Source organism: Falco rusticolus, chromosome 6 (genome assembly GCF_015220075.1).
Source record: "Falco rusticolus isolate bFalRus1 chromosome 6, bFalRus1.pri, whole genome shotgun sequence".
Taxonomy (NCBI): domain Eukaryota; kingdom Metazoa; phylum Chordata; class Aves; order Falconiformes; family Falconidae; genus Falco; species Falco rusticolus.
The window spans coordinates 802,450-815,547 of record NC_051192.1 but is presented as its reverse complement, the minus strand read 5'-3'; the positions used below and the strand labels follow the sequence as shown (position 1 = coordinate 815,547).

The window sequence follows — 13,098 nt, the reverse complement described above, 5'->3', positions numbered from 1 at the left end:
TAGAAAAGAATAATTTGAACAAACATATCTAAAGTGAGCTTTATTAGCTGCTTCCTTTTAAAAAGACCTCATACTTTTCTTTATTTGACTCCATTCAATCTCTTTTAGAATAAGGTCAGTGAAAAACCAGCACATAGTTCTTATTTATAAAGCATGGATTTTTTTTTTCATTTCTTCAGTAAAATCAACTTATGTGAAGAAAACTAGTTTTAAAGAAAATCCAGTTAAATTTCTAATTTCCCAGAAAGTGTAATACTACTTATTATAATTACAATACAGCTCCTGTTATAATTAAGAGATGACAACTGTTAAATATATTCGTTGTACTCTATTAGGGACACCAGCCTCCAACTGCAATCAATTCCTCATCTTTTTAAGTACCATACATGCAGCGAAGTAAGATGGGAACAGTTTCCAAAGACTGTCCAAGCTAAATAACCAGAGTAGCACAAAAGAAGAAAAATAATAATTTTTTTAAAATTTGTCTTGCTTTACCATTTTAAGGGCTCTGTTTGAACATCACACAGAGAGTAGATAAGAGATCCTTCCAACCTCCTGCTTTTCCAAATTATCTTACGAACAAAAGCATTTCAGTATAACATAGAAGACCGGTGTTAATTAAAACATTTAATTCTTATTTTATTTGGTGTAGTTACAGTGAGATTCTGGAGGAAAGCTGAAAACAGTATAATGATGGAGAATGGAGGGCTCATTCCTTCACCAAACATTGCTTTATCGTTTACACGTAACCTCCAAGATGATTACAGATATGAACATGTTGGCACAATTTAGAGATCTGTTAGCCTACAAGAAGTAGGCTTCTCGCTCACAGCAGAGGATATGAATGCCAACAGGCTCCTTCTCTGAAGCCTCCTCAGTTGCAAAGAAACACCGTAAACTTGGAAGAAAAATAATGGTATTTTCAACTGAGAAATACTGTTCTTTCTCTACTCACATTTACAATAAATAAAGGTGTAGTGGAAGAAGATCCCCATAAAAGAATGGCACACATACAGGCACAGTATATCCACAATTTTCATTTATTTTTTAACATATTGGTCAGTTTCAACCAAATCTGTCAGATGTTGAAGGCTAACAACATCCAGCTTTCTACAAACTTCCTGTACCTGTTTTCATTAGAAAATATGAATGCTGCTGAAAGGAAGCTGCAGCATATGCTCAACCTCTGTTTGTTATCAGAGAATAACACCAGAGCAGCAGGAAGGGCTGAACTGCAGAATGTCTGTCAGAACTCACTCTTGCTTAGACACAAGGGAATCCAGCCACACCACAGTCTCAGGACAAAAGGATTTATTGTGTCTGGCGGTTTCAGGTCTATTCCTTCTACCATCTTGACAGTGCTTTGCACACAGCCAGCATCCCAATTCCCCTGAAAAATCATTAATTCTCTGACTAAAAAGATGCTGAAATGACTATGGGGACCTGAAAATCCCCATAACTTTTAACAGATTAAAAGGAAATTAGTGTATACTCATCAGAAACTACTTTTTCTCAAGCACATTTATAATACAAGCTGTCAGTTTCATTTTCCTTTTTTGATTGTAGTACCCTTTCCTCTTTTTGGCAGAACTGGACCTGACTACTACAGCCTCCGCACAGCCAACTTTAACACAAGTGATCAGCATCAGTAGTATCAGCCAAATGCAAAATGAAGGAAAGCACCGGAAGGTGAAATTCATACACGCATAAATGTTGTTTGCAACAGCTGCCACTTCTTTTAGTGGGATGAACTACTTGAAAATATATTCGAATTTAAAACCAACATAGTCTTGTATTCCAAGTATGGAACTAGAACCATGAAGTTTTCTTGACTTTATATTCCACCACTGACTTATGGGGAATTCAGAATAATTCATTAATTTTTCAAATCTTTGATTTTTACAGTTGTAAGATTCAGTGACAGTCTGCCAAGCCCACTCTCACATCACTGCCTTCCACAGAATATTCACTTTCAAGGTAATAAAATGCAATACAGGGAAGTAAATATAGGAAATCTTTCACTTGTATAACACAGTATTATGCTGATATTAAAATAGAATGAATTGCTCTTAAAATTGAAGACAACCAAAAAATACTCTTAAGAGACTGGCAGGCAAGCTCTCCCTAAATTCACAAGGTAAACAATGCATCTCAGGACAGTACAGTAACAGAAGCCACAAAATCATCTGTACCAGCTACCAGAATGGAAAACCTGGAAAGGGAACACAGAAGTAGTAGACAGCTGCAACAGCATAACTCTATGAAGCTGAAAGCTACAAAAATGCCAGCATAACTCCAGTCTACACAGACAAAGGCAGTATATCACGCTGGAAAGACAATGGTCTCCCTCCTGTATGGCTTGGTTCAAAACATGTCCAAAAGGTTAATTAACAGCAAATAGAATGTAACCAGAAAATATTCACAGACAGAAAGAAATTAACAAACAAAGCACCAGGCAGACTGAGGAGCAAAGGTGACTGCAAGACCCAAGTGTGATTTCATGCACGTAATTTTCCATTCATGTTGGCTTGCTACAATGTATGTTCCAAGATCCACGCTTGCACTGAGGGAACATATTCTCGACAAAGGGAGCTGCGGAAACATGACCAAGCTTAATGCTTGGAATAACTGCGACAAGTCTGAAACAACAGTGCTAGGAAACATCAACTGTCTTCGCTCATCTTACCACAAAGCCTACAGACAACACGCATACAAGCATCACCAAGTGCTTCCCGAGAAAAATTCAGCTGAATATGAGTAAGAACTCATTTTCATTAGTTGAGAAGGATTAGGCTTCGAAATATTAAACAAAGCTACTACAGAATTTCTAGTGGTCTGAAGAACAGCACTGTAAAAAAAGGTAAGGAACTCTAGTTTCACTTTGATATTTAACAAGGCAGTAAGTAAATAAATAACTTCTATTAGCTACATTCAAACTACATCATCTTTAACCAATTTCATTATTTGAACTAGAAAATAAAAGCCTGATTTATCCCATAGGATCCTTCAAGAAACTATAAAACAACCTGTGACTATATTTCATACTCAAGACAATATTGAACACAGAAAAATATTTCCATACTTCATGACTCCTGTAACAGTCCACAAGGTAATACAGTACTCCGTAATACAGTGTAACATCGTACTGTCTGTAGCTTAATACAATAGTGTAACAGCTACATTAAACTAAGCAGTGATTTAATAAATGTCACTTGTGTTAATAGAACTTGTTAGCTGCCTTGCTTCATGTATGGGCATGTAACAGAAGTATAAAATCAATTTTCAGTCACAGGAAAAGTCTGGATCTCACTTTCTATGAGCCCCTTATCAGAAAGGCTAAATAAGACCAAGACAGATAATCGGTTTTCTTACCTCCATTAGGACCTGGCTCAGGAGGATCCAGAAGGACACCTCCCCAGCATTTCCCACTCCATCCTCCCTCTCTCTTAACTTTTATTTTTCTCTTCTTCTCCCATGTATCTCTCTGCTGAACAATTTCAGACTGAATTCTGTCTCGTTCTTCTTTTTTTCGTTGGGTAACTGCCTGGACTCTCCCACTTTGTATCACAGGAGCGTTGAGACCAGGCCAGAGGAAACCAGAACGTCCTTAAAATTAACAGAGAAAAATCATGGTTTATGCCAAATTGGAACCGAAACTCTGCACGCTGGAAAAATGCAATCCAGTGGAAGGTTTTCACATATTTCTAGTGTGGTTTATGATACAGAATTTATATTTAGAATCCAAGAATAACACTGAACAATCTTATCAGGATTTTTTTTTAAAAGACAAAAATATCTCAAGGAGTTCTGACACCAGAGACATTAACAGCAATTTTTCAATTTATTAAATCAAGAAATATGATACGCAAAAAGCTCAAGACATTTCTTCAGCCCCTGATTTGTGAATCTACCTTCACCAATCTCCTGGCCTCTATTGAGATTCTTCCTTAGCTTCTTCTTCCTTCTCTTTCCTCTTCCTTTCTTTACTCCCACACCAGTCTCTGCCAAAGCTCCTTTCCATAGCTCATCAGCTGTCACTGAAATAAAAAAGCTTTCATAAGTAATGTACAAGCACAGCTTACATTGGAAACTAAAGCTGAAGAAAAAAACCACAAACCCAAACCACCACAAACTGGAAATGTTAACCCTTGCTTAATCTCTGCTGGGATTTAAGATGTAGGATTACTGCCTTGCTAAGAGAGCCATTACATGGTGTGTGTACGTACCTGGTGCAGAGATGTGCTCTCCTCCTGATGACTGCAATCAGACAGGCATGCAGGCAGGTGCATGGTTTTTAAAAGGATTTTCAAAATTGACTTAAAGGCAGACATCCCTAACCAGTACGGTATTAATTCCCAAGTCATTAAAAGAAAATTACTCATTAGTAACTCAGAGCAGCAGTACCTGTAAGTACTTATCCAAGGACAAATACCAGTGACAGTCAACTTGAATCACCCCTAAAAACCCAAGGGTCAGCCTGCTTTGAAAAGCCACAACCCCCCCGAGAAGTTAACCAACAATGTACATGTAGATGTATGTGTGCTGTTCTTGTGTTCTGGCAACACGCAAGGCCCCTTCTTGCCTGTGTAACTGCGAAGGGACGTAAGGAAGAAGGACTGCTGGACGCTTCCAGCAGCCTTGCCACCCAGCCCGGGCTCAGGCTTCGCTGCCTCGCTCAGCGGCTGCGCGTGGGACGTCCGCTCTCGTACAAAGTTTCACCCACCACCCGAAAGCATGACTTACGTATTTAGTAGTTAACTTCAAACTACTGTTTGCCCAGCTGATGGAAACATAGGATGTCCTCACAACTGAGACGAAACCAAACTACACCAAAACAAAACTGAGGATGTGAAGAAGACACCACAGCCGATACTTCATGCGGTGAGGCCAGACAAGAAGGCTAGCCCCACGGAACACACAAGCGTCACCACTGCCATATTTGCAGATTGAGGCTATTATGTGTTTCACCTAGGGCCAATGTTACTATGGCAGTTTAAATCTCTTGTCTTCACTGATTAGAAACTGATTTTATTCATTTAAAGTAGACAAAAAGTCAGTTAACACTTTTAACCAGGGGAATTAAAGTAACTATACTCAAATGGCCAGTTTCCCATCAGCGATTCACACTGGTTTGATCCATGCACGTGGGAGACCCTGTCCCACAGGCTGCAAAGGCACTGGAACCGGGGGAGCTCTGCCTGCTGACAGCAGCGGGGCACAGGAGCTAGCCAGGGTTTCTTCAGCTACCACCAAGGGCCCACGTTTATTTTTGTATCAAATAATTTTATACATTGTCAAGGTGGCTCTTCCAAAGGTAAGGCACCCATCTTTTCACTCAAAAATCCTTTTCAAAGTAGGATGCATAACCGTGACTTTTTTGAGAAGTGCAATCCCGACCTGGGTAATCAAAGCTCAGTACGCTAGAAAGCAAGCACACGGGGAAGGGGACAGGACACTGCAAGCCCAGGAAGCTACAAAGTAGTATTCCCTCAAGATGGGCAAGGGCAGAATGGCCTAGAAAGTCACTACATACCCAAATAACATATTGTACGAATAGTTTGACAAGCCAAAATATATAATACAGATTTCAGCTGTGTTACAGACAAGTGGAAATTGCATGTTATAGACAAGTAGAAATGCCCATGGATAGCAGCAACGCTTATCACACTTACACACCGTGAGGCAAGAATTGTATTTGCTTCTGAGTAGGCTTTAGTCCCTGTAAAAAAGAAACTTCTATCTGAAATTACGCTCTCTTTTCTGGACATTCAAATGAATCCTAATGTCCAGAGGTTTATGGTTAAAAAAATTTCCAAACAGTAATTGTATCAAATGGCTTGAAATCAGTGTCTGAACTATCAGCCACTAAAAAATTCTGAGCTGATTATAATCAACTGATGCATGTAGTTGTGTCCTAAATAAAATAAAAAAACATGCCAAACCAACCCAAAACCTTCAGTCTCACAGAACTCTCTAAACAGAAAAACTTCACTGCTGACTCAGCATGTTACTTTCAATAAAAGCCAAACTGTGAGAGGTACTAGACTGTCTGACAAGTAGTGAATATTACCCTAAGATAACACTGCCTTAAAGTTTAGTATACACAACGGCTGGTGGTAAGCAGGTAATGCATGATGCAGCTTTTCACGTTCTCAAGTGGACTACAGGACTGTTGCACGAATTGGAAGGTGGATGATCAATCACGTTAAGCTTCTTAGCTTATTCAGAAGACACTTTGTAACGGGCAATTTCTTTTTTATTATTATTTTTATGATAATCTTGCTAGCCTGGAAACATGGAATTATAATAAAGATATTTACATTTTCCTTTGCAAGGTTATTTTCCAGCTGGAACAGTTCCCCAATCTCCTGCAGTTTGTGTGGCCTCACAAAGGCTCACAGCAGCTACAAAGGAGGCTGCAGAGGGGCAGCAATGAGCGTTTGAGAGACAAAAACAGGGAGTTCTCGAGCTGACAATACACTCCAAAAAACCCTCAGCACTTTGAGCGGTATTCCAAATATCTGTATGATAAGATCACCTAATAGAGGAAAGTAGCAAAAGTCATGGAGCAAGGAGATTGTTTTGTACCAAAGGAGACCAGTCAATGCTAACGGATCCAGAGAGATGATGTCAGCCTGAGTCAAGTTTTGGCCTCAAGCACTGCACAAATATTGACAAAATTAGAACCAGATGAAAACATCACATTTAGTACCAAAGTGCAGTTCATCTAATCAGTCTATAATAATATCATGTGTTTGGAAAGCAGCTGAATTTAATGAAACACATCAGAAGCCTGCAGGCTACAGGGCTGAGAGTTCTTTATAAGATGGCAGATACCACGCTGATTTTAAGACAAAGTGACAAGAATGGAATATGGAAGGGATAGGCTGCAGTCAAGAAGATTACAATGGTGGCGATATTGCTTACAACAGACAGACAACACAGCAACGAAGAAAACAAAAATCTGACCATAAGAAAGGTCAACCTGGCTTGGCAGCAAAGCATCAATATGATGGGAGAGCACATACACAGGCAGGACAAATGTCTTTCAGTGGAGGAAATAACCCCAGACAGAAATAAGAATCACTGTACTGCTTTTCACATTTCAGAAATGGTCTGCAATGAAGACAGTGTGGTAAGTATGCAGTCTTGTAGTGATTTGTGGTCTTACGTTTATTTTGCCTTTGTAAAATGTAACACTGCATACATTCCATCAGAGCTAAAATAGACCCAGTTATAAAAGCGACCAGACATTTCCAGTCAGTTACCAAAAAGCACATAGCTACTAATTGAAAAAACTACTAGAAAATATGTCATATATAAGATTTTACTTTATGGCCTAGAAAAAGATCCACTGTTGAATTTTGCTGAAAGCATGCTTTATGCAAGCTGATCACTAACAACCACTAATAACAAATTTGTATGACAACACTCCATTTTGCTTAATCTACCTAAAAAATGTTTGTAATTTTTTGAAAAGGATTTGATTTTGTGTCTTTTTATACTATCCCTGAATTTCAGGAACCAGGTAGCCCTAGTGCTTGCTTCAGAGGAAGATGGATATTAGACCACATCTCAGTGACTCGCAACTATTACCAAAAAGACTTGCTGTAAACCACATCAAAAAACAGTATCCTAGATCCTGATAAACTGAGATTAAAAGCAGATTTCTTTGCATTCTGCAAGTTGAACTCCCAGCTTGCTTAGAATACAAACTACACAAAGACAAATAGCATTAAGTTGGAAAACTGAAAGGAGTAAAAGGAGAAGAATCAACTTTGTAAAACAGCTAAGTAGGCTCACTTCTTCCACATCAAAAAATTTAAGGAAAAATTGCTTTTATGACAAATAGTCATGGGGCAGCACAGAAGCAGAGACCCAAAGATAGTAATATTAATGATATAACTAAAAGACTAATGAACATGTTATAATAAACATGCTTCTTTCAATGTACTGCCACCCACTAATGCAGTTACAATCCTGAATATTACCTTAAGGAACGTAGTTCTTTTTGGTCACTAACGTTCTTTTCCAGGTTTCAGCCTGGAGTATGTACTTTTATTAGCAGATTAATTCTAAAAAGGTATGGTATTTCACCCCTTTCCTTCTCCAGGCACCAATGGTTTTGCCACCATCTCCAAAGAAAAACAGGACTGCGAAAAAATATTTCACACACAAAACCAGAAAGAGCATGTGCAAAGGGAATGTGCTGCTTACATATTCTATTACAAATTGCATGACAAATTACAGTCTAGACTCAGCCGTTTAATGACTGCAAGGACACATTTTTTCTTGAAGGCAGGTCAAAGGCTCAAAAATCAAGTCCTCTAGGAACTAAGCCTCACAAACCTCACTACACTGCAGTGCAGAGAGCATTTCCCTGACCTTGTCTTCTCTGACAAACACATACTTCCTCATCTACAGAAAAGAGAACGCACTCTTGTCAGATCATTTACATGGGTTCAAAAGCGGCCAGAAAAACTCATAAAAGAGAAAGCTATCCAGAGCTATAAACCAAAAAAACTCCATGTCACAAATCACTGAAGGTTGTGAAGTTTTTCTATGGAAGCATCCCTACATGTTCATCCAATTCTTACTTTCTTCCAATAGCATCAGCTGCTGTTGGAGGCAGGATACTCACTTAGCAGGACATTTGGTATTATAAGGCAAGGTTTTCTCACATTCTAGAGTCAATTTTTAATTAATTCCTCTAAGACACTACTGTAAGGTATAGTTTTCATACTGAGTATCTGTTGGTTTTGAAAGATATTTCTGAAAAAACAGTATGGATGCACTAAGTTCTTGGCAAACACGCATTTCTATCACCTCACCACAAGCAGAAGCACTGAGGACTGACTGAGAATAGGCCAAGCGCTAAACAGGTATGAAAATCAAATGACGGGCCTGCCCTCAGAGATGGTCGCTAGGTATAGCTGAAATAGGATCAGCACAGGGAGAACAGTATGTCACTTCTGTTTGTACAACTTTGCCTCTTAGATTCCAGTTGTAGAACAAGACATCACCGTATAAGTTGTAAAAAACAACCCATACCTACTCCGGTTCTCTGATACGGCTGTACTTTTCAAAGTCTACTGTATGGCTAACATTTTAAGGATGCGCATCTCTGGTAAGAACTATGCAACTGTATATTAGGCAGTGAAAAGTCTGTTCATGTCCCAGACAGCTTATAAACAAATTCTTCACTACTGAGAATTGCATTTCAGTATTTGTTCTGTACAGGCAAAGCCTTGAGAGTGAGGTCGTCCTGTCAGTGTTCATGAACAATTATTTAGAACATCCTTCTAAAGCAGAATGTGTTGAGAGTTCAGAAAGGTGAAGTTAATCTTTGTCACACTTTGATTATATAGCTAGCATCTAATACTGATATTAAGGTGAACACAGTTATCCACTCAGTGTTAAATTACACAAGTTCTCTGTGACAACTACACTGCCAATAAATTGCTATCCTGTCAAATAAGAATTTTTAACATGGGCACAGACATGATGAAACTAAATTATTAAGCAATCTCATTACTGAGGTACAGGCAGAAGTGGATTATTCCGATTAAATTGGGTTGTATGATCTCTACAAAAAAAGACAACCACAACCCTGTCTCATCAGAGCCAACTAGAACAGTCTGCAGGATTTCTGAACATTAGGCTTTCCTCATAAGAAGACAGATTTCTTCAGAAGCCTGCAAAGCCCAACAGCAGTTTTGTTTTGCTTTTTTTAAAAATTCTTGATGGGTTTTTAGAAGCATTGGCTTTTAACCTGTTGTTCTGTTATTTTTTATAATTTTGATAATAAATAACAAAATTTTAGCATTCTTTTACCAATTTAACCAAAAATAATTAACAAGGCTCCAAAGCCAGAGAACTATGGCCAGATGTTTCCTCCATTTGTAAAACAGAAGAGCAACGAGTAAGATGCTGTTCTGAAATCTTACCGAAACGCTTACAGTTTTGGTAAAGCTGCACATACAGTAACATCACAGCCACTTTTTGGTAGAACTGGTTGATGCATAAACCTGCTGGTTCCGGTGACATGTACCATTAAACAAATCCTCAGTCACATGCCAGGGTGCTGCATCACTGTAAAATTGAAAGTGTTGTACTTTGTTTAAGCTGCATTTGCTGGTGATCTCAGAAAATTAATCACACTAACACAATCCTTGTAAGTCAAGCATGTTTCCATTATGGCAAATAATTACAATTTACAATTAAAATTTTTTTAGGAACCAGTGTTTAAATCATGTCAATCTACAAAACCTCCCAGTAAGGTGCCTCTATGTATTAAGTTTGGCATTTTGGGTTCCACTCACAATTTCCATGCTAAACAAGGGGTGTTTTAAAATAACTTCATGGCTACTACACCATCACCAGATAGCCAGAATCCATTACTGAAGAGCCAGATAAATATGCCAATTCAGGAAAAAAGTTATTCAGACAAATTAGTGAATACAAATACTCTGCACACCGAGCTTGTTGCCAAGTGGCCATCAGAACTCTTCACCCTGAAAGCAATGCCTCTTTTCTTCTGACAGGTTGTGGGCAGCATTTCAGCTGGGTGTCTCTTGTAAAAATTCTGCAACGGTACATTCAACATGTAGTTGTTCACAGTATTTCAACAGTGAAAGTGGCACTAGACATTAAGGTGACACAGCAAGTGCACTGTTCAGCATATTAAAGGAACCTCACCATGGTGAGGATGTACTTCAGAGACAGCACAGGCCCCAGTGCTGCAGCACCTGAAGGAGAACGATGTTCCCTACCTGCGCACAGTGCACTGTCATGGTGGGAAGTTCCTCATCTGGACTTCTGAAGCACTTTTTCTCCTGCTAGGCTCAGTAATCTTGAGAACAGTAGGTACCTCTCTCTAATTCCTGAGATTCTCATCTTAAGCTTTAACTAGATACAAAGACAGCGTGAAAAATTCACAATTTGCAGTCTTAAGCACGTACATGGTTTATCTTCCATTAGTTTTCCTCTCTCCTTGTAGAACTATAGCTTCCTGAAGCTTCAATTTTGATCATAAAATTAGCCAAACCCCCCCAGACTATTTCTGATTGCCTATAGTTTTATGAAGAAATGAGGCAGCATATGGACAGCATTAAACATAAAGAACAAGCTAGACAAAGGCACTGAAATAATGTATAAAATTATTCAAAGAATTACCTGAGAACAAAGAAAAAAACCCAAAAAACCATGACTCCCAAAACACCCAATCCACTCCCCTCACTAGAGCTAAATTCACTAAATTTGAAAATGTATTACTGCTTCTACTCTAGCGTCACCTTGTACGTTTTAGTGATGTTCCACTCCCCACCTTGAATACTGTACAAGGAGTGAAATAAACCAGAATCAGAGATTGACAGAAAAATTTACATAAGGGACTTCAGGAGGTCTTTGATCTAATCCTGCACCCAAAGCAGAGCCAGCCTCAAAGCCAAATTCAACTTCAAGATTGAGGATGGACAGACTTGCTCAGTCATCCTTTGAATAGCTCTAGTAATAGAAATTCCACAATCTCTCTGGACCCCTACCCTGGCCCAGCGTTAGTTTTTCATTGTGAGGGCGGTCTTTTTCCTACTGTGTAACCAGAATTTCCCTTGATCCAACTTGTGTTCCCTGCCCTTCGCTGTTTGCCTATACCTCTCAGAGCAGTGTGCCTTGGTCTTCTTTAGAAACATCAAATAATTTAGGTTTGAAGTGACCACAGGATTTCACTGACTCCAGCTCTACCTAGCTTAAGCACGGCCACTTCCAGCTGGCTCAGAAGCACCTCATGATAGAAAAACTAAGACATCAATTAGCTAAATAAATCTTATTTATGCACCTGAAGAAGCAAATTGATTTACATCTACAATGAGGTTGCCAAGAGACCATTTGCACAAAAAAACCCTAGCCTAGAATTCCTGTAACAGAACTGGGAAGAGAATAATATTTTCTGAGCCACCCCATGTAAGAAGAAAAAAATTCCTTTCCATGTTAGGAAAGCAAAGAATAAAAACCAGTGCCTTCACTCTCAAAATTTCTGAGCCAAGGTGAGAAAAATACCCTAAACCCAGGTCCATAATAAAAACTTCAATACTTCCAGTGGCAACATATGCTAGAACAGCATTTCAGTCCCAAATTCCAGGTCCCCTATTGAGGCATCTATTCCCTAATAAGGCCAGTAAGCTACATATATAAACTGCAGCTTACAGAACAAAACCGCAGCAGAAAATCCATTTAAGCTGAAAATTGATAGCAACAGTTAAAAGGCTATTTTCATGTAAATTAGGCCTACAGAGGCAAACATCACAATGAAGTAGAAACAAAAAAAACCAAGAACCATTATAAGTTAGAAACTTCAGATTTTTAATGAACTCTATCCATCAATAAGACTGGAAGTACAAGAGCAACAAAAGCAGCTTTCTTTTTTTACTCCTTTGCAAGCACATTATGAAATTGAACATTTCAAATAACTGAGCATAAAGGTTTTTTTAATCTATCAGTCAACAACAAATGATCAGGTCATTAAGGGACCCCAAGTTAGAAACAGATTAAGAGAAACCTTTGGTTTTGATACAAACTAACAGTTAGAATTCTTAATTCATATTAATACTAAATCTATTTTGATTTAAAAGAATCTTCCTTAAAGGAGTCAAGGCCATCCGCTAATATGAATTTGCCAGCTGTATTAAAAATACACACAAAATAACGACTGTGGAATGACTTGCAAATAGCGTTTGTATTTAGCTATCCCACAGCCAGCATGGCTGGATTAACGTGTCATATTTTACACACACTACATGACCAGATCATTTTCACATTTTAAGTCGGTACAAGAGAAATCTGAACTTCAAGTCAATTATAGCCTATTTCATGTGACTGCTCAATATGGGATGGAAAGAACAAACTGCTAGGGGCGATAGCTGCCAGCATAACGGGCACTAGATTCAGCAACTGCCAGGAAGAGTTTGCGAGGGGAGTGATGTAGATGCAGCTGACACAGGACAGGAGAGGGAAGGCAAAGGAAGTGACGGTGATGGTTACACCCAAAGGAAAAGATCCCTTGGCTTAATTCAGTAGTTAAGATGCTTATCTGGTATCTGG

At 38.7% G+C, this 13,098-nt stretch overlaps 1 protein-coding gene across 1 annotated transcript in view; it reads right to left on the bottom strand.

Moving 5' to 3' along the window:
- Positions 1–13,098, bottom strand: part of MRPS5 (mitochondrial ribosomal protein S5) — a 59,565-nt gene that overhangs the window by 33,761 nt on the left and 12,706 nt on the right. The window contains exons 3-4 of the mRNA XM_037392082.1: positions 3,912–4,037; positions 3,373–3,606 (exon numbers count right to left, since the gene is read on the bottom strand). Of these exons, the coding sequence (XP_037247979.1) occupies positions 3,373–3,606; positions 3,912–4,037 (360 nt within the window). The remainder of the gene's footprint in view (positions 1–3,372; positions 3,607–3,911; positions 4,038–13,098) is intronic.